General features: G+C 54.9%; 1 protein-coding gene across 1 annotated transcript; it reads right to left on the bottom strand.

The window, feature by feature from the left end:
- Positions 1 to 17702: 17702 nt before the first annotated feature.
- Positions 17703 to 22373, bottom strand: MUC20 (mucin 20, cell surface associated). Its single transcript, XM_054480874.2, has 5 exons — positions 22328 to 22373; positions 22037 to 22221; positions 20278 to 20321; positions 18492 to 20086; positions 17703 to 17953 (listed from the first exon to the last, which is right to left on the bottom strand). The coding sequence occupies exons 1-5, from the start codon at positions 22371 to 22373 to the stop codon at positions 17703 to 17705; spliced, it is 2121 nt and encodes a 706-aa protein (XP_054336849.2).
- Positions 22374 to 25153: the final 2780 nt, after the last annotated feature.

Below are 25153 nucleotides of genomic sequence, written 5' to 3'. Positions count from 1 at the left end.
GTTCACAGCAGGTGTATTCATCGCCCCAAACTGAAGACGGTCCAAATGCCCATTGACAACAGAATGGATGAATAAACCATGGTGTGTTCACAGGACAGAATCCAACAAGGCAGCAACAGTAAACAAGCTTCAGGTGCAGCCACAACAGGGTGAGGCTGGTGTGATGCTGGCGTGATGCTGGCGGGAGGCTGGCATGATGCTGGCTGGAGACTGGTGTGATGTCGGTGTGATGCTGGCGTGATGCTGGCGTGATGCGGGTGTGATGCTGGCATGATGCTGGTGGGAGGCTGGCGGGAGGCTGGCATGATGCTGGCTGGAGACTGGTGTGATGTGGGTGTGATGCTGGTGTGATGTGGGTGTGATGCTGGCATGATGCTGGTGGGAGGCTGGCGGGAGGCTGGTGGGAGGCTGGCGTGATGTGGGTGTGATGTGGCATGATGCTGGCATGATGCTGGGAGGAAGGAGGGTACCGGTGCCTCCTGCCAGGGCCACGTGCATGGAATTCAGAACTGGGCAGTGCCAATTGGCATCCAGGTCAGGATAGTGGTCCCCGCAGGGGTCAGGTAACAGCTCCACAAAGGGAGTTGCCAGGGTCCTGTTTTTGATCTCAGTCCTGGTTACATAGCCAGAAACCAGAAAGCATCTGAGACAGGGCTCCATTAGTTTAGAAATTTATTTTGCCAAAGGTAAGGACATTTCCGGAGAAGAGGAACACAAAACCACAGGAACAATCTGTTGTCCCTGCCTCTATTCAAAGACAATTTTGAGGGCTCTGAACTGTAAAGAGGAAAAGTGGGTTGGAGGGGAAAGGGGGAGGGTGTGGCCCCATTATGGAATCCAGTCCCTGCCTTTATCCAAAGACAATTCTGAGGTCTCTGAATTGTAAAGGGGAAAAGTGGGCTGGAGGGGAAAGAAGGAGGGTGTGGCCCCATTATGGAATCGTGTTGCAAGAGAAAGAGAGCAGGCGGGGGGTTGGCCCATGACGTGTCCCTTTTGAGCTCATTACCTTGGCACTTTATGGAGAGCAGCTACCGGTGGAGATGCTTTTATCCACAGCCCTCTGCTTAGGAACAAAAGGAAAGGCCACTTCTTGCAGGATTCAGCCTCCAGTTTAAGTTTTTACTTTTGGCAGAGTGCACTGGGGTCCCAAGATTTTATCATCCTTTCACATAGCTTTGTTCACAAAACTTACTGAGTTACATACTATTTGTCACAAGCCATGAAAGTTTTCTTAAAACACAACGATGTTATAAAAACAGTCCCGGCCGGGCACAGTGGCTCATGCCTGTAATCCCAGAACTTTGGGAGGCCAAGGCAGGAGGATCACTTGAGGTCCAGAGTTTGAGACCAGCCTGGACCACATGGCAAAACTCTGCCCAAAATACAGAAATTAGCAGAATGTGGTGGTGCATGCCTGTAATCCCAGCTACATGGGAGGTTGAGGCACAAGAATCGCTTGAACCTGGGAGGCGGAGGTTTTAGTGAGCCAAGATCACATCCCTGCACTCCAGCCTAGGTGACAGTGCGAGACTCTGTCTTAAAAAACAAAACAAAAAAAAAACAAAAAAACTCCCACTGAAATGCACTCATGACACCTAAATAAGCAGTTTAAAACCAACAATTATTTAAAAATCACTCTGCTTTTAAAGACATCTCAGTGGAAGTAAACCTGTTTCAGTTGATGGCATTATTTGCTAAACTCTGGATGAATGTTTTCTCTCTGCTTGGACAAGCTCCCGGGTGTCGAAGGGCAGATGGGTTGATGAGATTGCATTTGGCACACATTGTCTCACACACGCACAGCCCGATGGTGTTTGCTTACACGGAGGCCCTCCATTCCCTTGCGGAGCAGGGAAGATGGTCAGAGTGGGACCAACTCCCCGGGAGAATGGCCTGCAGTGCCCCAGCCACAGCAACCTTTCTGGATTTTTTGTCAGCTTCATCCTCATTCTCTACAGAACACAAAAGTATCCAGAGTTCCACAGAAAACAGCTGGGGACGGGCTTCCTCCTCTCTGTCCCCCGCCACACTCTGTTGCAGGCTTACCGTGAGATGGCTTTGCCATGGTGCAGGTGGAGGATGGAGGAGTCCTGTGCCCAGATCGCCATGGTCCTGAACCAGAACTGTGTAATGGGTGGGAAAAATACACCAGAAGAATGTGCCCCCAGAATTTGTGTTTTTCTGTTATAATTAGACATGAAAGGCAGAGAGCGCTTGAACAACCATGTGTGCACGTGGGTCCTGTCCTGACAAACGCATGGCCCTGTCGCCAGCTGCTGGTGCTGGGTGGAGGGCTGTGAGCCTCTTTTATCCTGGCTGGAGAGAAAGCAGTTTCACCTGCACACGCATGTGGGGTCACTGCCTTATCACGAAGCGGAGTGACCCCTTGTTCCCGTTACTCTGAAGGAGCAAAAATGCGTCTCTGGAAACCCTCAGAAGGTTTTCTCTGGAGTCATCCACGCTCATGGGGTGCATTTGATGAAGCCTTGTGAGTGATGCCTGAGTGACCTGAAAGGGGGTAAGAAGGCGAGACCCAGCGCAACCCTCTGATCCCGACAACCGCGGGGTTTCAGAAGCTTGATTGTACCACCTCTTTCTGGGGATCAGCCTCTACGCCTGTGTTTCCCTGGCATGAGTGATTTGTGCACTGTCTGGGTCAGGTCCTAGTACTTGTTTTTGACTCATGGGTTTGCTTTACCCCACCCCCAGCACTTCATCCATGAGGTCGTTTGTGGACATGATGGTTTTGGTAAGTGTTGAAGTAAATACGTAGCTGTAAAAACAATGCATATGCGTGTGCTGCCTAAAGCTTCTTGGGAAGCCAGGGCCAGGTCACCCCAGTTTGGGACAAATCCTCACCTGCTCTATAAGACCAAGAATTCTGGTCCTCTGCAGGCACTGTCAGTATTCTGGTCCTCTGCAGGCACTGGGGGTATTCTGGTCCTCTGCAGGCACTGGGGGAATTCTGGTCCTCTGCAGGCACTGTCAGTATTCTGGTCCTCTGCAGGCACTGGGGGTATTCTGGTCCTCTGCAAGCACTAGGGGAGATTCTGGTCCTCTGCAGGCACTGGGGGAAATGGCCTCTGGGTGAGAACCTGTGAGTGGAGCATTGAGGGCTCTGGGGTCAGCAGCATAAGGGCCCCCTGCGAAGGCGTCCACACCAGAGCCCTGAACCCACCTCAAGAAGCACATGCAGGGTCTCCTGCAGGTTTAGTCTGCAGGTTTAGCTGCTGTGTCTTCCCAACAACCAGGAGACATTGGCTAAAACCAGACTCTTAAAAGAGTTTTTCTACAAGACCATGGCAGTGCGGGTGATCAGCCTGCTCTGGCCAAGTGGCCAGGGTGCACATGGCTGCAGCTGCTGTGTGGGTGACCTGCCACCATCTGTCCAAATGCCAAGTGCACTTGCCTGGGATCCCGCACTCCTACAGCCTACTCATGCACAGAGACTGGTGCAAGAGTGCAGAAACGGGCAGCCTTCAAGTTCAAGGCCGTCTGTTAGCACCGTGGCCCTGGTCCCTAAGTCTTCAACATCAGACCGGCTAAGTCCACCGTGGCTCCCTGGGAGCCAGAGCATCCACTGCTGTCCAGAGCCAGGGGTGGCTCCAGTGTATGGCTGAGGAGGCAGCTCCCAGGTGCACCAGGTGTGAGCCAGGACCAGGCTGGTGCCCTGTGTGTGGGCTCTTGCGCCCTGCATGTGGGTGCCCGTGCCCCGTGTGTGGGCTCTTGTGCCCTGTGTGGGTGCCCATGCCCTGTGTGTGGGCTCTAGTGCCCTGTGTGGGTGCCCGTGTACTGTGTGTGGGTGCCCATGTCCTGTGTGTGGGCTCTAGTGCCCTGTGTGGGTGCCTATGTACTGTGTGTGGGTGCCTGTGTCATGTGAGTGGGTATCCTTGTGTCCTGTGTGTGGGTGCCCATGCCCTGTGTGTAGGCGCTTGTGCCCTGTGTGTGGGCTCTCGTGCCCTGTGTGTGTGGGTGCCCGTGTCCTGTGTGTGGTGCGCCCATGTCCTGTGTGTGGTGTGCCCGTGTCCTGTGTGTGTGGGTGCCCATACCCTGTGTGTGTGGGCTGTTGTGCCGTTTGTGTGGGTGCCTGTGTCCTGTGTGTGTGAGTGCCTTTGCCTTGTGTGTGAAAACTTGTGTGCTTGCTTTGCTCCCAGCAGAGGGAGCCTCCCTCTGTGCCATCTGCTCTGCCCACGCATTTCTCTGGTGCTGCTTTCCATGAACACGGCCGGGGACTGACACTGGCTTGTCCACTCCCAGGGCCTGGGGATCTGCTGAGTCATGGATAAAATCACTGATTGGAAAACTTACCATCAAACTGCTGGGGCTTCCAGGGAAGCTAGAGAAGCCCATAGTACTCTTGTGCACCTGCAAACCCAACACCATTCCCACACTGCCAAGACTCAGAGGTTGGCACTGTGTGGTGGATGCCAGTTGTGGCAAGGCACGGGCAGGAGGCGCTGAAGAGACTGTGGGCTTCCCATGCAGGAGAATCCACCCTTACCTGGCAGTGAGATTTGCCCCTGAGGAACCCACCTACGTGCACTTAGGCAGGGCCCAAGCTCCTGGCCTCCTGGTTCCGCCTGCCATGAGATCATCCCACCCAGCACCTGCCCCTCCTGGCCTCCTGGTTCTGCCTGCCATGAGATCGTCCCACCCAGTGCCTGCCCCTCTTGGCCTGCAGGGGCCTCTGTCTCAGCCCTTTTCCTCCTCACAGGCAGGGGAAGGGTCGCAGGCAGTGAGGACATAGTGGCTGGGCCCGCTAGATATGCAGGGGTGTCCACATGAAAATGTTGGCACATGGTCTGGTGAGTTTTAACCTCTGGCCTTCTGTTTCCTGAGTGAGTTCCACCTAAGGAGGTTGTGTGTGCTGAGGCCAGGCAGCCACTGGAGGCTATGGAATGCCAGTCTCTTGGGTGCTCCAGTGAGCCTGTTCCAGGGGCCTCCCTTGCTGCTCTGAGCTTATTGTCCCTGGGAACAGGGCAGGCAGCACTCAGGCAGGTGAAGGCCAGAGACGCACTCGGACACTGTTTAAGGGGACATTTCCCTCAACACAGGCAAATCAGCCAGGGACACGCCCTTTGATCCTCCTTCCATTTCAGCATTACAGACCAGACATGGCAAGAGGGATGGGATCAGCCCTGATTTGGGCAACTGGCACAGCCTGGTCACTGATTCAGCACACGCCAGCGTGTCCTAGGTGCTGGGCTAGTGCGGGGGCAGCTGGGGTTGGCTGTTGTGAGCTGCCACCCTGGAGGACACAGCTGCCCCGTGGCTGCCGCAGCAGCTAGCTCTGCAACCTTGATCATCAGCGTGCAGGTCCCAGGGCTGGGAGGGTCTGGTGCCATGCACCCCGACATCCCCTCACTACCCCACCACCTCTCCCTGCCCTGTGGTCACCACAGCCACCGCCTGTGCAACCTTGACCATCAGAGCGCAGGTCCCAGGGCTCGGGGGTCTCCCAACCTGTGCAGGCTCCCTGTCCCCTCCAGCTCAGCAAACACACAGCGCATCCAGGAGCCACGTGGGACCACACTGTCCCATGGCCGGTCCGCCAGGTCCCTTGGATGTCTCACCCTGGTGAGCCCCTCACTCCAGCTCCCTCCAGGAAGCCCCCGTCTCCCATACAGAAGGGATCTCTTCCCTCCTGAGCCATCGGTGCTCGACCCTCCCTCTCCTCTGTTGCCCCATTTGTGGCAGGTCAGCCACACCCATGAGCCCCGGAGCTCTGCGAAGGCCGTCACGGCTTCTTATGACGGTGCCCAAACAGTGCAGGCGGCTGGAAGCTGTTTTTCCCTGATGAAAGAAAGAAGAGGAAAGGAAGAGGGAGGGAAGAAGGCCTTTTCTTGTCCCAAGAGAATTCTGTAGGAATTTTTGGGTGATACTGAGCATGGTAGACCCAGGTCATCTTTCCATGAGAGGAGCCAGAGTACAGCAGGCTCAGCCACGGTCCGGGGCTCAGGGAGCCGGGGAAGCATTTGCATGGGCTGCCCTCATGAGCCGCCTTTGCCACCAAGACCGGCTCTTCCAGCCAGGCCTTGGGCCGGCCCTGCTTTCCCTTCGGACAAGGTCTTCAGTCCATGGAGAGGATGGCCCACCTCCTGCCCCTGGGTCAATGCGCAGCCCCAGGGAGGAGCTGTGTGAACCTGGGAGGTGCTGGGGAGCAAGGGTGCTCCACCAAGGAAGGCAGGAGGCCAGAGACCTGCCCAGCCCAGGAGGAGCCTGGCCAGGAGTCCCACCAAAGCCACTGGACCCGGGGAGCCTCCAGTGACCCAGCCTTGGAGGGTCAGCACTGTCCCTAGGATGGATTCTGCTTCACACACAGGTCTCGCTGTCTGTGGAGGCTGCAGACCCCAATGCCTGGACACATGGACTGACGGCAACCCTCGGGGTGGGAGGCCCCAGATGGGACTTCCTGGCCTGCCTGGGGTGGTGGGGGGGTGGGAGAGGACAGAGTGTCTGTGCGCACGTGTGAGAGCCTCAAGGATGGCATGTCTGTGAAGATGGCTTCTCCCAGCCGCGGTTGCTTTCTGTGTGTGGGCAGTGGTGGTGGAGCCATGACTGCACGGGACAGCCTTTGCCATGTGGTGTTCCCACCTCTGATCCCTTTCCTGGGCTGAGGAGCCTGGCTCTGGGGCTCAAGGTGTGGGGTTCACCAGCACCAGCTCCTGCCATAGATATCCTGGTGGCCCTGGCACAGGCACCTCCTCCAGCATGGTTCCTAGACCCCCCACGTGGGACCCTAGGCCCCTGAGAGTCAGCAGGAGTGAGGCAGGCAGTCACAAACTGCCCTTGGGTGAGCCTGGTGGCCAGGGGTGGACCCAGCAGGTGCAGGCCGGGCCACCCCCAGCATCTGCCCGAGCCCATGTCTTTCCCACCGCACAGCACAGCCAGGACATGGGGGTCAGGCCATTACTTGAGCTTCTAGTCCCTACATCACCCACAACTCACCGCTAACCTGTGCCTGGCTGTGGCACCTGCAGCCTGGGCTCCACATAAACACAGGCCAGGAAGTCCCATCTGGAGCCTCCCACCCCAAAGGTTTCCGGCAGTCCGGGCTCCCCAGGCACCGGCCCTGTAGCCCCCACAGACTGGGAGACCTGTGTGTGAAGTGGAATCCATTTGAGGGACAGTGCTGACCCTCCAGGGCTGGGTCACTGGAGGCTCCAGTGGCTTTGATGGGACTCCTGGCCAGGCTTCTCCTGGACTGGGCCTGGGCTGGGCCTGGGCTGGTCTCCGGCCTCCTGCCTCCCTTGGTGCAGGGCCCTTGCTCCCCAGCTTCCCTGGGAAATCTGATGCCATCTGATCCCGCACGCATCCAGCACCCCTGACGCCAGCGGAGTTGCCTTTCTTCGTATATAGCTCCTAACAGGGCAGCACAGCCGTTCTGAAACCTCGCACGTCCTCACTGGGGTGGCTAAGGCTGGGCCACTGGGTGTTCACCTCCTGACCCTGGAACTGTGCACAGAACCTCTCTTCAGATAGGAGGCATGTCTTTGTGGCCATGATTAAGTGAAAGAGCTTGAGATAAGGAGGTCATTCTGGATTAACCCGTTGGCCCTAAATGCATGGCAAGTGTCCTTACACAGAGGATAAGGAGGTCATTCTGGATTAACCCATTGGCCCTAAACGCATGGCAAGTGTCCTTACACAGAGGATAAGGAGGTCATTCTGGATTAACCCATTGGCCCTAAACGCATGGCAAGTGTCCTTACACGGAGGCAGAGGGAGGTTAGATGCAGACAGAGGAGGAGGCCTCCTGGAGACTGAGGCAGAGGTGCAGCAATGCAGCCACAGCCCAGGGATGCGTGGAGCCACAGAAGCTGGCGGAGGTGGGAGGGTCCTCCCCTGGAGCCTCTGGAGGGAGCACGGCCCATGGACTCCTTGATTTCAGACCCCTCCCTGCTGAGCGGGGAGAGAATGAGCCCCTGTTGTTTTGAGTTGCCCAGGCTGTGGGGATCTGCCATGGCAGTTCCAGGACCCTCGGACCCTCGGCTCAGAGCCCCTCCAGCACTGAGCAAGAAGACCACTCAGGGCCGCCCCTCCCCGCCCAGCTGGCATGTGCCTTGCTGCTCACCCGACCACGCTGCCCTCAGTTACAGATGCCTGCCTGGGATGCGTGGGACGGGGGCTGCGGCTTCCCTGGGGATGGGGTGCGTGGAGCCTGCCTGCAGCCATGCTCCTGTTTAGGTGCCGAGTGAAGCTGGACGTGGGTGGGACGGGGCATTCTGTCCAAGGGTCTCTTGGGGGTCCACGAGGACTCTGTTCTGATGATACTGCCCTCCTTCCTGAGGCTGCCCGTGGGGCTCCACGGAGGCCATGGGGTGATGAGGACAGAAGAACACCTAGGCTGGGCTCCTGGGACCCCAGCAGCAGCTGAAGGCACTTGGAGCAAGCACCACAATTCCCACCCACAGGCCAGGCAAGGCCAGAACCGTCCCCAAAGAAGGGAGCAAGGAGACAGGGCCTTTTAGTGATAATATCATAACCAAAAAGTTCTTTAAACATTTTTTCATTTTTTTCTGTCACTCAGTATTTTTTAAATTATATGTCCATTTATTATTTTGCCCATCTAATCATTGCCATCTATACCAAACAAAAAAATCTGTGCACCAGTGTTCACAAAGCATTTAAGATGCCTATGAAATGTAATAAGAACTAACTGCAGCCGCACAATATTCCCTCGTATGCACGTTACCATCATGCTGACGCTGGGCACGCAGAGTATTTACAGGTTTTCTTTATTATAATGAATTCTGCAAAGAACATCTTTCTATATAAATTTTTGTGAGTACTTTGCATTATTTCCTAAAATAAATTAGAAGAAGGAATGATGAATCGGAGAATGTAAACATTTGGGGCTTTTGAAACACAGTTTTTATAAATTAGAGCCTGTAGTTTTAATTCAGGGAGATTGTTGTGTCTCGGAAGATTTTTCACGGTGAAGTCTCACCTGACGGCACTTCCTCGTCCTCCACAGAGCCGTGTGTGTAGGGCCCGGGGTGCTGACCGGGCAGTTCTTCAACACAGTGAGTGGTAGCGGGAGTCCCGAAGGTTCTCAGGCCTTGTCTCCATGGAGGGCGTTTTGTGGCCTCTCCCGGGGCAGCCGGCAGGAGCCGGGCGAGAACAGATGCGTCTGTAGCAGGAGGGCATTGATGCCTCTGAGGTTGTAGCGAGGTTGGTATTTACCTTTTCCTCCTGGTCCATTCTGAAGCTCCAAAGAACGGTCAGTTTAATACAGAGACACAATTACAGCAAGCATCTAGTGTGAGACTAGCCACGCATTTTGGCTGGAATTACTCAGGGCGTTGGAAAATCACAAACCTTTTCAAGTAAACTTGCAAATTGCTAGCATTCTCTCTGCAAGACAAGAAATGCTGTCTGTCCCCTGACCCCCGACTCCACACCCAGCTTGTTCTGCCCCTTTCTGATTGTTCTAAGTAACTGACATACTTAGAGCAGTTTGGAGCCACGTCGTGGCCTTTTGAGACCGGCGAGCTGTGATATTTTCCTAGAGAGCACGGTCACCTCCAGAGGTGAGAGAGACACAGAATTCTACTCTGAGAATTCCTGGGACGCACACCACGGTGGCTGTGAGTGTGAAGGCAGATGCTGCGGAACAGACCGGAAAGGGTGTGGGGCCCATGGCCCCTGGCAGTGCCCAGAGCTGAGCAGCCACCTTCCTGGAGGAGAAGGCCTGGGCTGGATGCTTGAGAATGACAGACACAGGCCCAGCTGTTCTTCAGAGATACAGAGCGACCCACCGTCTACTTTGCTGGGACTGTCCAGTGTTAGCAGGGAAAGTCCTGCATCTGGCACGCTGGGGAAGTGGCTGCACCAGCTGAGAACCAGTCTCTGATTTTAGGGGTGAGGAAAGTAGAGGTGGGTGCTCTACCTGAATGCTCACCAGCTCGGGGGTGCGCCTGAGCAGTGGACATCAGTCACACATCTCTGTGAAGTGTTAGTGGGAAGAGTATCATGGAACCATTAGCAGCTGCTTGAGATTAGGCCCAAACCAGTGGGGACCATCGCATCCAAACACTTGGGGCCACCTGCCGTCATCGGGGTGGCCCACCTTTCTTCTGAGCGGGGATTCTCTTCCTGCCTGGAGGGAGCAGTTTCCTCATCAGGGGTGGCCCACCTTTCCTCTGAGTGGGGCATTCTCCAGCAAATGAAAACGTCTACATGAGAATGCAGACGCAGCGCCCTCAGACACCGGCTGCAGAAAGCACTGGAGACCCAGAGAATGAAAACATCCACACGAGAACGCAGACACAGCAACCTCAGACGCCGGCTGCAGAAAGCACTGGAGACCCAGAGAATGAACACATCTACACGAGAACGCAGACGCAGCGCCCTCAGATGCTGGATGCAGAGAGCACTGGAGACGCTGCAAATGAAAACATCCACACGAGAACGCAGACAGAGCGCCCTCAGACGCTGGCTGCAGAGAGCGCTGGAGACCCAGAGAATGAACACATCTACACGAGAACGCAGACGCAGCGCCCTCAGATGATGGATGCAGACAGCGCTGGAGACACTGCAAATGAAAACATCCACAGGAGAACGCAGACGCAGGGCCCTCAGACGCCGGCTGCAGAGAGCGCTGGAGACCCAGAGAATGAACACATCTACACGAGAACGCAGACACAGCAACCTCAGACGCCGGCTGCAGACAGCACTGGAGACACTGCAAATGAAAACATCCACACGAGAACGCAGACACAGCACCCTCAGACGCTGGCTGCAGAAAGCACTGGAGACCCAGAAAATGAAAACATCCACACGAGAACGCAGACACAGCACCCTCAGATGCCGGCTGCAGACAGCGCTGGAGACCCAGAGAATGAACACATCCACACGAGAACGCAGACACAGCACCCTCAGACGCCGGCTGCAGACAGCGCTGGAGACATTGTGCATGAGAAGAAAAAGACAAGGTCAAGAACTTCCGTGGAGAAATAAAAATTACACAAAAAGGAAAGATTTGTATTTTTTTTTTTTTTGGCTGATTGTATTCTTCCTATTCTCCCTCCACTTTCTTTCTAGAACTCCAACTTTTCTCATTGCGTTCTCTATTTTCTCATTGCAGTCTCTATCTCTATGCCTATTTGTAAATGCAATACAAAAATGATTGCCCGGAAAAAATACAAGCCACGTTTCAGAACTCAGTAAGTGGGTTTAAAAATAGTTTAGATATCACTGAACAATAATGAATAATTAGAAAGTAGGTCAGAAGAAAATTCTCAGAATGAAGGATAGAAGCGTAAGGAGGAAAACAGAGAAGAGCAAGTGTGAGGGACTGAACCGCCTCCTCCCAGAATGCACATGTGGAAGCCTGGCTTAGTTCTGGCTGCCACAACAAAATGCCTAAAAATAGTTTAGATATCACTGAACAATAATGAATAACTAGAAAGTAGATCAGAAGAAAATTCTCAGAATGAAGGATAGAAGCGTAAGGAGGAAAACAGAGAAGAGCAAGTGTGAGGGACTGAACCGCGTCCTTCCAGAATGCACATGTGGAAGCCTGGCTTAGTTCTGGCTGCCACAACAAAATGCCATAGGCTGGGGGCTTAGAAACAACAATGCATTTCTCACAGCTTTGAAGGCTGGGGAGTCTCAGATCAAGGTACCGGCAGATTCCGTGTGGTGAGGACCGGCTTCCCTGGAGTGTCACTGCGTCCTCACATGGGGGATGGGGGAGGGGCGCTCTGGGGCCTCTTTTATGAGGACACCGATCCCATGATCAGCGGTCCACCTTCAGGACCCCATCCCCTACCACAGGCCCCATCTGCTAACACCATCGCCTTGCGGGTGAGGATTTCAACAGATGAATTTCGGGGAACACGGACATTCAAACCCTCACAAAGCCCCACCCACCGAGGTGACTCTGTCTGGAGAGGAGACATTAGGGAGGTAATTAAGGTGAAGTGCAGCCAGCAGGGTGGGGCACTGATCTGATAGGAATGGAGTCCTTATTGAGAAGAGGAAGAGATACCAGATTGTGTGCGTGTGTGCGTGTGTGTGCGTGTGTGCGTGTGTGTGCACGTGTGTGCGTGCGCGTGTATGCATGTGTGTGTGCGTACGCATGTGTGTGCGCATGTGTGCACGTGTGTGCGTGCGCGTGTGCGTGGGTGCATGTGTGTGCACGTGTACGTGTAGGCATGTGTGTGTGCACGTGTGTGCACACAGGTGTGTGTGCACGTGTGTGCACGTGTGTGTGCATGTGTTTGCACGTGTATGCATGTGCGTGTGCATGTGTGTGCATGTGTGTGCACGCGTGTGTGTGTGCTTGTGTGTGTGTGCACATGCGTGTGCACAGAGAAAAGGCCTTGTGCACACAGGGAGCAGGCGGCCCTCCACAAGCCAGGAAGAGAGGCCTCACTAGACTAACCCTGTCCCTACGTGGGTCTTGAACTTGCAGCCACCAGGGTTGTGGAGCCCCTCGTCTGTGGTGCTGGGTTATGGCAACCCTACTGCCCCAGTGAGATGGGAAGAGACAGCAGACACAATGAGAAGACACCACACATGAGTAACTGGAGTTCTGGGAAGGAGAGAAAGGGTAGGCAAAATCAGTATTTAAAGTGGTAATGGCTGAAAATGTTCCCCAACTGACGCGAGACACCCCGGCCCCGCTGGGCTGCTTCTGACCCTGTGACCTGGGGCTGTCACCGCAGGAGCCTCCCTGGCCTCCTGGCTATTTGATGTCACCACGGCAGGCCTGCTGGGGCTGCCTCCCCTCTGCAGATGCCACCGGGTGCCCTGGGGAGCGGTAGCCACTTCCTTTCCCGCACTTAAGATGCCCACATTTTGAAAACCCGAAGGGGCGCATTGGATTCTCCAACTACACATTTTCAAAAACCAAATGGAATCACCCTGGGTGCCTATCAATGGATGAATGGATACAGAACACGTGGTATCCGTACGCGATGGAATACTCCGCAGCCACACACACGAATGAAATCATGTCGTTGGCAACAACATGGATGGAGTTGAAGGCTGACACGTGAAGGGAAGTAAGCCAGGGGTAGAAAGGCGGATGTACCACATTCTCGCTCATTTGTGGGCACTGAAAGAGTGGCTGTCACAGAGGCAGAGAGTTGGCTGGTGGTTCCCAGAGGCTGGGCAGGGCGTGTGGGTGAGAGGCAGACAGAAAGTGAGGCTGGTTACGGGGCACAAACATGCAGTCAGGTGAAGGAGTAAGTTCCAGTGTTCCATAGCACAGTTCACAGACCAAAGGCAACAACCATTTACTGTGTATTTCTGCCTCCCCGTCCCCGGGAAGCGGCTGGCCAGTGCATCTGGGAACACAGGTCTCTTTCCTCTGTCTTCCTCCATCAGGCTCCGGAAAAGCTTTCCCCAGAAAAGACGCCCGACAGCAGGGGCTGCCTCCCGTGGCTTTTGTGACCCAGCCTGTTTCTCCATCCAAGCTGCATCCTCTGGGTGGGGGTGTCTGCACCTGGTGTGTGTGTGAGAGTGAGTGAGGGCGCGTGCCTGTGCCTGTGTGCGTGCATCTGTGCTCCTGCGCGCTGTGCCTCTCTGTGCACGTGTGTGCAGCCATGCATGCGTGTTCACACGTGTGGAGTGTGTGCGTGTGTCCGTGCCTGGGTGTTGCAGGTGGTGAGGCTGGCAGAGCGTCCTGACCCCTCGGGCCCCAGGCCTTGTCCCTCTTCTCCGTGTCCCAATCTTCCTTCAACCGCCCGCGCCGCCCCTGCCTTTGGTGGCCTGGAGTCCCCACCAGCTCTGGGTACTAGGGCGCCGGGCAGGGCGGGAAGTAACGGGCAGAGTCTGTCGGGTCACGATGACTGAAAACAGGCCCTGTCTTCAGTTTAGGCTCAGGCGGAAACCCCCCGGGAGCCTCCGGGGGCTGCGGTCGGTGCCAGAGGTCCCGGGCAGCTGCCTGAACGCGCCCAGCGGCTCCTGCCCCGCAGCCTCCGCCCCGCGCCCGCGTCCTCGGGCCGGCACCGCCCCCTGGTGCCGCCTCGGGTCTGTGCAGGGCCGGGCGGGCTCCGCTGAGCACCTGCAGGCGCCTCCATGGGTGACAGAAGACAGAGGGGCTGACCAGGTCTTCTACAGGTCAATGGGCGATCAACAGCTGGACGCGTAGCAGGGGGCATCCGGGTGGCGTAAGAGAATTCAGCAAGGCCGGCTGCAGGCCGAGAGTCACCGGGAATCACCTGGAAGGAGTGGATGTGGCCGCCCCAGGACCACTCTGTTCCAGGTGCCCGGCCCTGGCCATGGAGCCCTTGGACGTATGTGTTTCTTTAGCTGCAGCGAGCTGGGTCCCGGTGCTGAGCAGAAGACCCTGTGCTGCGGTCCCTGTGCTCCCTGGCAGCTGTGGGGGGAACTCTGACCTTTGGGGCCCCTGGGCACTTACCCTGTTGGTTCCTGCTCTGGGCTGCCGAGGGCTGGGTGCTGTGCTGCGTAAAAGGCCATATGGACAGGGCTTCTGTGTCCCCTGAGTCAGGCACTGCACCCTTATGCTCCCCTCAGGGGCCACATCACCTGCAGTGGTCCCTGGAGAGCAGGGGAAAGGTCCCCCTGGGCCAGATGGGGGCAACTGGTGGGCATCCTGCCCACCGACTGGTTGGGGGGCCTGGCTCTGCAGGAACGGGGGAGGGGGGGTTGCCAGGGGCTTTCCCTCCAGGAGTGGTAACAGATCAAAGAACATCTACCCCAAACCAGACCAGATTCAGCACACACCTTACCCAGGGCTCCAAAGACACCAGAGTGGGGAGTAAAGAGAGAAAGAGACGGACAGAGACAGAGAGAGGGAGAGATTCAGAGCAAGGCGGGGCGGGGCACGGGGGAGAGGAGGAGAGACCCCGGCCCTTCTCACCTCACAGACCTCTGGGCTAACTTGGCCCCACCCCCACCATCCACCCTCCAACCCCAGCCCCACCCGCCCCCAGGGCTGAGCAGAGACCTCTGGGACATGGTCATGCACACACAGAACCTGTCCCAGAAGGCAGGACCCCGTCCCTGCCCCAGCTTCCGGCTGGCAGGGCTGTGTCAATGACTTCTGGCCAAGCGACCCCAGGAAATGGCATTCCGTGGGGTCAGGTGGCTCCTCAGTGCCTTTTCCCAGCTTTTTATGTAAAAGCATGGCAGGCGGCATCGGGCAGTGTCCCACACCCCTACAAGCTCGGGGGAGGCCACCTTTACCCACAGGGCCAAAATGTGGGCGCAGGCTCCCCTCTGGAGTGGACACGCTGAGGGCACACCCAGGCCCTGGCCCCCTCAGCCGCATCAGAGCAGCACACAGGGCCGGGTGAGGGTGGCCTCCACCCCTCCACCACACCAGGCACGGCTCGGAGCCAGGCCAGAGGGAAGGTGTCAGCTCTGCAATGCATCCAGCAGTTTCCACCCTTGGCTGTGAAGAGCGGCGTTCCCTGACAGAAGTTTCAAGCACATGTGTGCTGGCAAGGATGCAGTCGTCTACTTGCTGGGCACACACTGTGCCAGGCTGAGTGGAGGCCCCCAAAGATGTGCAGCCCTCAAATCTGTGAGTGCCGCCTGAGACTGCAACATGATGACAGGTCTGGAGAGGGTAGAGTCTCCCGGGTCACCCACCTGCACCCTGTGCTGGGCCAGTTAGTGCCTCCCACCCCACCAAGATTCACATCCCTTCTCCAGGGAAGACGTGCGCGATGTGACAGCCCGTGAGTCCGTCCATTCCGGGGACAGTATGGGGGTCACTGCGGGGGGCGGGTAAACAGAGGTGCTTCAGCCCACACAAAAAAGTTAATTGAGTTTTTCTGTTTGTTTGGTTTTGAGCGAAAACGTGAACATTTTATCCAGCTGCTTGTTAGATTCAAGAGCAGGAGCAGCCAGCGCTGCTAAGGCAGTCACACGTACACAGCTTCACGGAGCAAGTACCCAGCCAGGGCCTTGCTGACTATGGCTGCTAATAAAACAGCAGCAATTTATTTTCATAAAATTGCTAATAGTTTTCTTAAAATGCCATTGCACTTAAACATACACAGGGACACCTCCATCGTCTCTGCCCTCCAGCGGGAGGATATGAAGCTGGAGACTGGAGACTAGCCAGGGACAGAGGCAACTACTCCCTGAAATGATGTCACCCTGTGCAAGCACCTTCCCCAGGCCAGGCCAGGCCTCAACACCCCCAGGCATCTTCCCCAGGCCAGGCCTCAACACCCCCAAGCACCTTCCCCAGGCCAGGCCTCAACACCTCCCAAGCACCTTCCCTAGGCCAGGCCTCACCCCCAAGCACCTTCCCCAGGCCAGGCCACAGCACCACCATCTGAAAATGAGATGGGATTTCTGAGCCCCCTTTCAGTGCTGATAGCCCCTGGTCCTCCCAGAACAGGAATAAGTTGGCAAGCTTGTCAGAGAAACAAAGGAATAATGCATCCTGTTTTCTGTATAGGGCAGGACAGTGGCCACACCCCAAACACAACAGAAACTGCTGTTTTACTTGAGTCTGGGACCAAGCAAGAGCTTCTCCCAGAATCCAGGCTAAGCCAGCTCTCTCCCGGAGCAGTGGGTGAAATCCCTCAGAACTACTGTATGTTGGGGAGTTGGGGTAGGAGGCGCAGGGAGGCAAGCCCTGACTATGCAATTAAGGAAAACCTATAATTTTTATTATACAAGCACCGTATGTTTATTGCAGAAACTTTAGGAAACACAAACTTAACAAAAAGAAAAGAGGAAAAAAACCCTGTAATCCCAATCCCCAGAGAGACAACAATATTTCGTACATATCCTTCTGAACTTTCTTTTATGCCTAGGAACCTTCACACATCGATTTTTTATTGAAGGATCAAATCATTCCTAATGTTGGATAACCTGCTCGTTAAACAATTGTGAAGAGATTGTCTCATATATTGTGTCCATATTCCCATTCAACATATTATAATGGTATGTTTGAATATAGTGTCACATTTTAAAATACATTATAATAATCAGCATTTTTTGAGTGCTTACTGTGTGTCAGGCAGTGTACTGAGTACTGTGGACACATTATCTCATTTAAATCTCACAGCAGCATAAGTGCTATTATGATCATTTCCTTTTAAAGATAAGGAAACTGAAGCTGAAAGAGTGAAGGAATGTTCCCTGAATTCCACATCTAGTTACTAGTAGAGTTTCAGTTTCCACCCAGGTCTGGCCACCTTCAAAGCACGTGCTCTTCAGGAAAGCATTTTCCATAGGAAACTTTTTCCCATAGGAAACTTTTTCCGTAGGAACCTTTTCCCATAGGAACCTTTTTCCATAGGAAACTTTTTCCATAGGAACTTTTTTCCCTAGGAAACTTTTTCCATAGGAACCACCATCCCTTGGTAAGGATGTGCAGTAGTTTATTTAACCAGACCCTACTTATGAAACGTTGTTACTATTATCCACCACGCTGATATGAATGTCCAGGGGCATATGTATCTGTGTACTTCTCTAATTATTTATTATTTAATTATTTAATAATTATAATTAAAGGAGGAGAGCAAAAGAGATACCCCAAGATGGAGTGCCCCAGACTCTCTCCCAGGACCCCTCCCTGCCTGCCTGTCCATCAATTTCACAAAAGTCGTAGAGAATCAATGTACAGTGTGTTTTCCTGTCTGGTGGCTGTCCCCACCGCCTGTGTTTCATGGAAGAGGGATTAAACCATTTCAGCTCCCTTTCCAAGAACCAACTCAAGAAACATGCCACCACCCCACCCTTAGATCTGGAGGATCCAAGCCCTAATATACCTTCTCTGTCCTTTCCCGGACCCCAGATGGAGTCTGCTGAGGTTCTCCATCCCACAGCCCTTCACTTCTACCCTGCCTCCACTTGTCCCCAGAAACCTGATCGGCTTCCACATAATGCCAGGAAATGCATCCAGCAGGCCCCACTTCCATGGGGTCCCAGCCCGTCAGAGAGCAGCAGCTTGGGCCTGATGCCTGCCTGCTGCTCCTCTGTGTGGCTATGGCTGGAATTGAAGCTTCCAGAGCTGCTCAACAGTGACCTTCATAGAAGGTCAGAGCTGGACAGGACTTCAGTGCCCATTCCAACCCTCTCCAACTGAAGGTGGGGAAACTGAGGTCCAGAGCGGGAGAGGGACTTGCCCAAGGTCATTTGGGTTGTTAGAGGCAGAGCAGACAACTACGGGTGGAGAAACTGAGGCCCAGAGAGGGATAGGGACTTGCCCAAGGTCACTCGGGTTGTTAGAGGCAGAGCGGACAACTACAGGTGGAGAAACTGAGGCCCAAAGAGGGACAGGGACTTGCCCAAGGTCACTTGGGTTGTTAGAGGCAGAGCCGAGACCGCAAACCATTTCTCCGGACTTCCATCTCCACCTCTTTCCATACACAACCCTCCATCTGCCTTTTCCTGATTTCGCCAAGAACCACCAGAAGATCACAGAGAGGCAACATCAGGAGCAGGCTCTGAATAGGCTCCAGATCCTTCCTCTTCACTCCTCAAGTGAGGAGACCTCCTGGAAACTCCGCATCCCAAATCCCCGAAGATCACCAGAGGGAGCCACTTACCTGCACTCACGTCTGTGGTCGGCCTCGTCCGAGCAGTGGTGGGCGTGGCTGTTGGGGGCTTCATGGGGGTCTTTGCTGAGGTTGTGATCTTGGCTAAGGTGCTGTTCGTCCCTCGGCTGCTGTTGGTTGTAGTCGGAGGGACAGAAGGAAGAGGGTCCCTGCTGGTGGGGAAGGGCCCCTGGGTTGTGATGTCCGTGGTCGGTGTCTCTGAAGGGGTGAAGTTCTTGAGGGCGGCTTCCGAGGGGCTGTAGGAGGAAGCAGAGCTCCCAGCAAAGGAAGTAGTTTTGCCCACTGCTGACCCAGCCTCTATGGAGACCGGAGCTGCTCCTGAGACTTTGACGTAACTTGGTGTCTCAACAGAGAGGGCTGAGGTTTCTTCCAGGGGATTCCCACTAACTGTGGCCAGAGCTCCACTGAGGGTCGTGGCCCTGGGTGCTGTCACTTCACTTTCTGTGGTGCTGTTGGTGGGGAGTGGGGTCCCAACCGTGGCATCAGGTGCAGCTGACTCTGTGGTGCCGGCTGTGGACAGGGTCTCGGCAGAGGCTGTGGCCTCAGTGATGTGTGGTTTTGCGTCAGTGGAGTCAGGCAGAGCTGGTGGATCGGAGGTGGACGAGGCCTTCACCCCTTCCGTGGGGACGTGATCTCTGTCTGAGGCCCCAGGGATGCTGGAAGTCATTTTTTCTATTTCTGTGATTCTGCAATTGATAACCTCGATGTGGGTGACGGTCACCAGGGCTTCAGTGAGGAGAGTGACGTCAGATCCCGGGGACCATGACGGGGTGATGACTGGATGGGGGCTATCGGAAGAGGCGCTGCTCTCTGAGGCCCATGACGGGGTGATGACTGGTTGGGGGCCATCGGAAGAGGCGCTACTCTCTGAGGCCCATGACGGGGTGATGACTGGATGGGGGCTGTCAGAAGAGGTGCTGCTCTCTGAGGCCAGTGAGGGGGTGATGACTGGATGGGGGCCGTCGGAAGAGGCGCTGCTCTCTGAGGCCAGTGAGGGGGTGATGACTGGATGGGGGCCGTCGGAAGAGGCGCTGCTCTCTGAGGCCAGTGAGGGGGTGATGACTGGATGGGGGCCGTCGGAAGAGGCGCTGCTCTCTGAGGACAGCACCTTAGCTTCTGTGAAGGTGTGAGCCAATGTCAATATGTCCATTGTGAGTGTCTTTGCCTCTTCAGAGCTGTCATCGGTGCAAAGGGTGTCAAAGATGGCTTCCTCTGGATCACTGCCTGTGACAGTCTGAACTGTGGTCATTCCAGCTCCCTCGGGGCTGCCACTGGTGTCTGATGTCTCCACAGAGGTGGCGATCAGCACCCTGAAGTCAGGAGGTGTTTTTGTGAAAGTCCTGGTCTCTCTTGCAGGGGAAATTCTCTTGGTTCCTCTGGTCTCTGCTTCTGGAATGAGGCCGGCTGGGGTTGAGGCCCTAGAAGAGGTCTCAGCGCTCAGCGTTTGAGTTTCCAGAGCGGCGTGGCCTGGTGCTGGAGTCATAGCGGGCACTTCTGTGTCCTCCGTTGTTATCGCAGTGTCTACTCTGCGGGTGCTGAGGCCTGTGTTGGTTAAGACTGACTTGGTGAGCCTGGGTTCCAGTGGACTTCACACAAGCTATTGTGTTTACACCCTGGGCACTTCTGGGAGGAGGGTGAGGAGGGGGAGTGCCATTACCTCATTTTTCATCTACATAAGTGAATAAGAAGGAGGGAGTCCTGGGAAGCCCAGGCCCGTGTGGCAGCCACGGAGCTGGGGTTGCCATGACTGGCGTCCTCTGAAGCCCCGACAGCTCACTTGGGGCCAGCAAGCCCCGGGATCTGCTGGCTGTCGGCCTGCATCTTTAAGAGGGGATGTGTGGGGCCAGCGTCCACCTTCCAGGGTGAGCCAAGAAGGCAGACCAGCGTCCAGGACTCACAGAGCTTTCTGAACCTGTGTCCCCTTCCTCAGATACTTTTCTCATCCAACACATGCTTCCCTATGGAAGTAAAAACCCTTGAAAGATGAGAAAGGCCTATGATTTGCCTTTCGGGGTAGCTGGGTGGATTGAGGGGAAGGAACCTCCTGAGACAGGGTGGGCAGTGCTGCTGCCAAAACGAGGGAGCTGGCAGAGTCCTTGGGGCTCCGGCAAGGGAAAGAGGGCACTCCCCACCCTGCCAAGGCCCCTCCTGATGAGGGCTGAGGACTGCAGGGTTGGAGCCTGGGAACCATAGAAACCGTGGCCAGGCATTTTCCACAGGACACAGGGAGCCAGCTCAGGCAAAATCTAGCTTTTCAGAGAGCGGCTGCTGGCACTTCTGCCTAGAGCAGAGGCCTGTTCCCTTGACTGGACCTGAGGTGGGAGGAACGGGAGTCCCTGAGGGAGGCTACGGTACGATATTTTCCCCAGAGACAGGGTCTTGCTCTGTTGCCCAGGCAGGTCTTGAATTCCTGGGCTCAGGCGATCCTCCTGCCTCAGCCTCTTGAGTAGTTTACTACAAGATCTTTTCCGGCCTGAAAAAGGGGGCCTCCCCTGTCTAGAGGGAGATCGGGCTCTCCCTGTGAGTAGGGCAAGGAGCCTCTTGGAGAGGGTTTCTAGATTCAGCAAATAAAAATACAGGGTACTCGGTTAAATTTGAACTTGCATTTCAGATAAATGACGAATAACTTTTTAGCATGAGTATTTCTCATGCAATATTGGCTACATACTTACACTTAAAAAAAATTGTTACCTGAAATTCAAATGTAACTGGATGCCCTGTGTTTTATCTGGTAATCCCAGTCTTGGAAGGAAAAGGATCAGATATGAACCTCCTAATTCTCTGAGCCTTCTTGGTCCAGCCCACACAGCTGGAAGCCCGAAGGTGGCGCTCTTGGAGTCTGACCTCCCCTGGCACACGGTTTGAGATGGTCTTTACTGGGCTCCACTGGCCCAAAAATAGCCCATAGACCCAAAAGAGGCCTAGCACCTCTCCCCAGGGCATCAAGATGGGGTCCCAGGTCCCCGGCTGGTTGTCCTGTGGACCTCAGGGAATGACGAGGCAGGAGTCAAGAGCCTCGGTTGCAGCTCCTGCTGTGCCGCCCACTACCGGCTCTGGGGCCAGATGATCTGCTGGTTCAAATCCTGACTCGGCCTCCTACTAGCCAGGCCAGTCTCTAGACCCCTCCCAGCCTCCATGTCCTTACCTGAGAAAACAGGGTTACAATACCTGCCTTGCCAAGGTGGTGAGGACCAGCGGAGAAGGTGAAAGGGCTTATATTCCAAAGCCCACAAGGTAAGCATCCCTCCCCCTGGAGTCCTCTCCTGAGCCACTGGAAGGCACGCACAGTCGATTTGACTGTAGTGAGGAGTGCGGGCTGCACCCCCAGGCAGTGTAGGCGAGTCCCGGGCACCCACTCTCATCCCTGGTCTGGTGCGGCCCAGCTGCACACACAAATCTCACTTTTGCAGGAACTGTTCATCTGCCTTCATAATACAGTTTCTTCTCCCCACTTCCAGGCCTGAGATCATTTCTCTGAGCCTTCTTGGTCCAGCCCACACAGCTAGAAGCCCAGAGTGGTGCCCTTGGAGCCTGACTTCCCCTGGCACATTTTCCGGCTTGTCCAGGAGCCATGGGGTGTCCTTTCTGCTGTGAAACCTCCTCATGCTCCCCAAGCCCACAGCCTCTCGGGTCCAGGGGGGTCTTCTCAAATACAGCAAAGCCCGACCCAGTCCCTCGGTAGCTCTGGAACACTGCGGCTCTCCTGGTACAATCTTCAAATCTGGTGGAGAGGAAAGCGTGTGGACTTGGGACCCTGAGGTGGAGAATCTGCTCTCTGCCCTGTGACCCTGGCCAAGTCTCTCAGCTCCAAGCCTGCATTTCCGCACCTGCAAAGTGGAGCTCACGGGACACGTGCAGCGCAAACCAGGCCATGGTGAGCACAGGCAGGAGGCCGCGGGGTGCAGTGCTCAGGCCTGTGTGGAGTCAGATCCTGGCTCCGAGGAGTTGTTACTGGATCCCCAGAAGCACAGTGGCCCCGTCCTTAAAGCAGTGGAGGTGGGGGGTGGTAAGAACAGGGCCGATCTTGTGGGGCCATCGTGAGGATTAAAAATATAACGTATGATAATGATGTGTCAAAGTAGATTCCTCAGTCCTAACGAATATGCCACTCTGGTGGGGACATTGGTGATGGGGGAGGCTGTGAGTGGTGGGGATGGGAATTCCATACTCTCCACTCCAGTTTTTTTTTTTTTTTTGAAACAGAGTTTCACTTTTGTTGCCCAGGCTGCAGTGCAGTGGTGCAATGTCAGCTCACTGCAACCTCCACCTCCCAGGTTCAAGCAATTCTCCTGCCTCAGCCTCCCGAGTAGCTGGGATTACAGGCGTGCACCACCACGACCGGCTAATTTTTGCATTTTTAGTAGAGACGGGGTTTCACCATGTTGGCCAGGCTGGTCTCGAACTCCTGACCTCAGGTGATCCGCCTGCCTTGGCCTCCCAAAGTGCTGGGATGACAGGCGTGAGCCACTGCGCCCGGCCAAATCACTTCCACAGTGATCTTGACCCTCCGTCTTGTGCTGGGAAAGCCACAGGAGGTCACGTTTCACCACCACCCTCTCCCATGCCTGGAGCTTGGGCTTTGAGTCAGACCCGGGTTTCATTCCTGGTCCTGGGCATGATTAGCTCTATCACCGAGGGCAAATTTCAGAGCCAGTCTGAACCTTCACTTCCTGCTCTGTACATGGATAAACCATACCTCGCTGGGCTGTTGTCATGAGGTTCACATGTGATAGTAAAGCTCTTACACATTGCCTGCTACGCAGTTGATGCTCATCAAAAATATATACATCTTAGGTGCTCAGTAAGTGAGCGAGAACCCTGACATCCATTCTGATCCTCAAGTGCTGGGGAGAAGAGACGGCTCCCCAGTGTGGGACAACTCTAATGCTAACAACCTTCCATCTTCATCATCCTGTGATTCTGCATCCCAGTCAAAGCCAGGAACACTGGCCAGGCTGAAGGCACGGGGCTGGGGAAGAGACTAGCTGGGAAGAGAGAAAAGGTGAGGGTGCTTATCTGAGTCTTGGGGCCTAGGAAGAGAGGACGCATGAGGGTGATGACTCAGCCAAGCTAGAGATTCAGCCATGAGAAGGGACATGCAGTTACCGAATATATTTCCAAACGCCCTAGAGAAGAATCTTACTCCCTCCATGTGTCACGGACGTGAACTGTTATGGCCACTGGCCAGTGACCAGACAAGGTAGCTTGGGAATTTCAGGGCAGGAGCGCTGATGAAGGCAGCTCTTGGGTAGAAGAAAGCCTGCTGGATCCTCATCAGGGAATCACAACATCTCAGAGCTGGAAAGAACTTTAAAAGCAGGCCGGGTGCAGTGGCTCATGCCTGTAACCCCAGCACTTTGAGAGGCCAAGGTGGGCAGATCACTTGAGGCCAGGAGTTCGACAACAGCCTGACCAACATGGCAAAACCCCATCTCTACTAAAAATACAAAAACTAGCTTGGTGTGGTGGTGCACGCCTGTAATCCTTGCTACTCGGGAGGCTGAGGTGGGAGAATTGCTTCAACCGGGGAGGTGAAGGTTGCAGTTAGCTGAGATTGCTCCACTGCACTCCAGCCTGGGTGACAGAGCAAGACTCTGTCTGAAGAAAGAAAAGAAAAAGAAAATCAGAAGGTCCAGGTTCCATTTCCAGCTCTCTCCTTAACACTGACCTAGGAGCTGTCTGAACGTACAAGTCATCTGCCCTCTCTGGGCCTCTGTCAACATAATCTACAAGGTCCTTTTGGCCCCGTGGTCTGGGATTCTGCATTGGGTGTGTGACATTGTCTTCCAGAAATTTACTCTGCTCTGGGCTGTGCTGCTGGGAAGAAGGAGGGAATGGGAGGGAATAGGAGGAGGAAGACTCCCCAGAAGAGTTTGAGGGGGGTCCATAGGGGAGAAAACCCAGCACTTGGGGTGGGGATCTTGGACACCATTGATCTGTAGGCTGAGTCCCTTCCATCCTCCACTCAGCCTCAGCTCTTTGCTTATCAAATGAGACAAGGACCTCCCCCCTGCTGGGAGGAGTCAGGTAGGGAGAGGAGGCCAGGGTCACAGCAGGGATTGTATTCTCTTAGACCCATCTAGTAGCTGCGATCCACTGTGAGGCTTAGCCCAAGGGAAGATGGAGAAGAGACTAAGCAACAATGCAGCTCCTCTCAGCCACCCCAGCCCTCCTCCAGCCCCACCTCTGCAGGGATAGGGGCTTCCTCATTCCAGCAGCAGGTGAGTCCACCCCAGCCCCTTGCAGATGAGGAAGTGAGGAATCCCTGGAAAGGAAGCCTGGCTGAAAGCTTCCCTGGGTTTGCTGAATTTTGGGCCATTTTCCTTGGTATCTGGGAAATTTACAAGCCTGGGCAGATGACTGTTAGCCCTAGGGGCCATAACAGTCTTATGCAGAAAGTTCCTGGGCCATATTTTAGCCGAACTCAGCTCTCACCTTGAATGAGCATAGGAGGCTAGTTCATTAATTTAATGCACGTAGGCAATTCCTTCTATATGCCAGACATCGCTCCAGGCACTTGGAATACGTCACTCAGTAAAAGAGATCCCGGCCTTCACAGAACAACTCTCCTAGTGAAGAGAGACAGCAAACTGTGAACCCCGAATATCTGAGACAGGTCTCAGTTCATTTAGAAAGTTTATTTTGTGAAGGTT

Source organism: Pongo pygmaeus, chromosome 2, assembly GCF_028885625.2.
Source record: "Pongo pygmaeus isolate AG05252 chromosome 2, NHGRI_mPonPyg2-v2.0_pri, whole genome shotgun sequence".
In the NCBI taxonomy this organism is placed as follows: Eukaryota; Metazoa; Chordata; class Mammalia; order Primates; family Hominidae; genus Pongo; species Pongo pygmaeus.
Note: the sequence above shows the minus strand (reverse complement) of the source record. Positions and strands in the feature narration are given on the sequence as shown.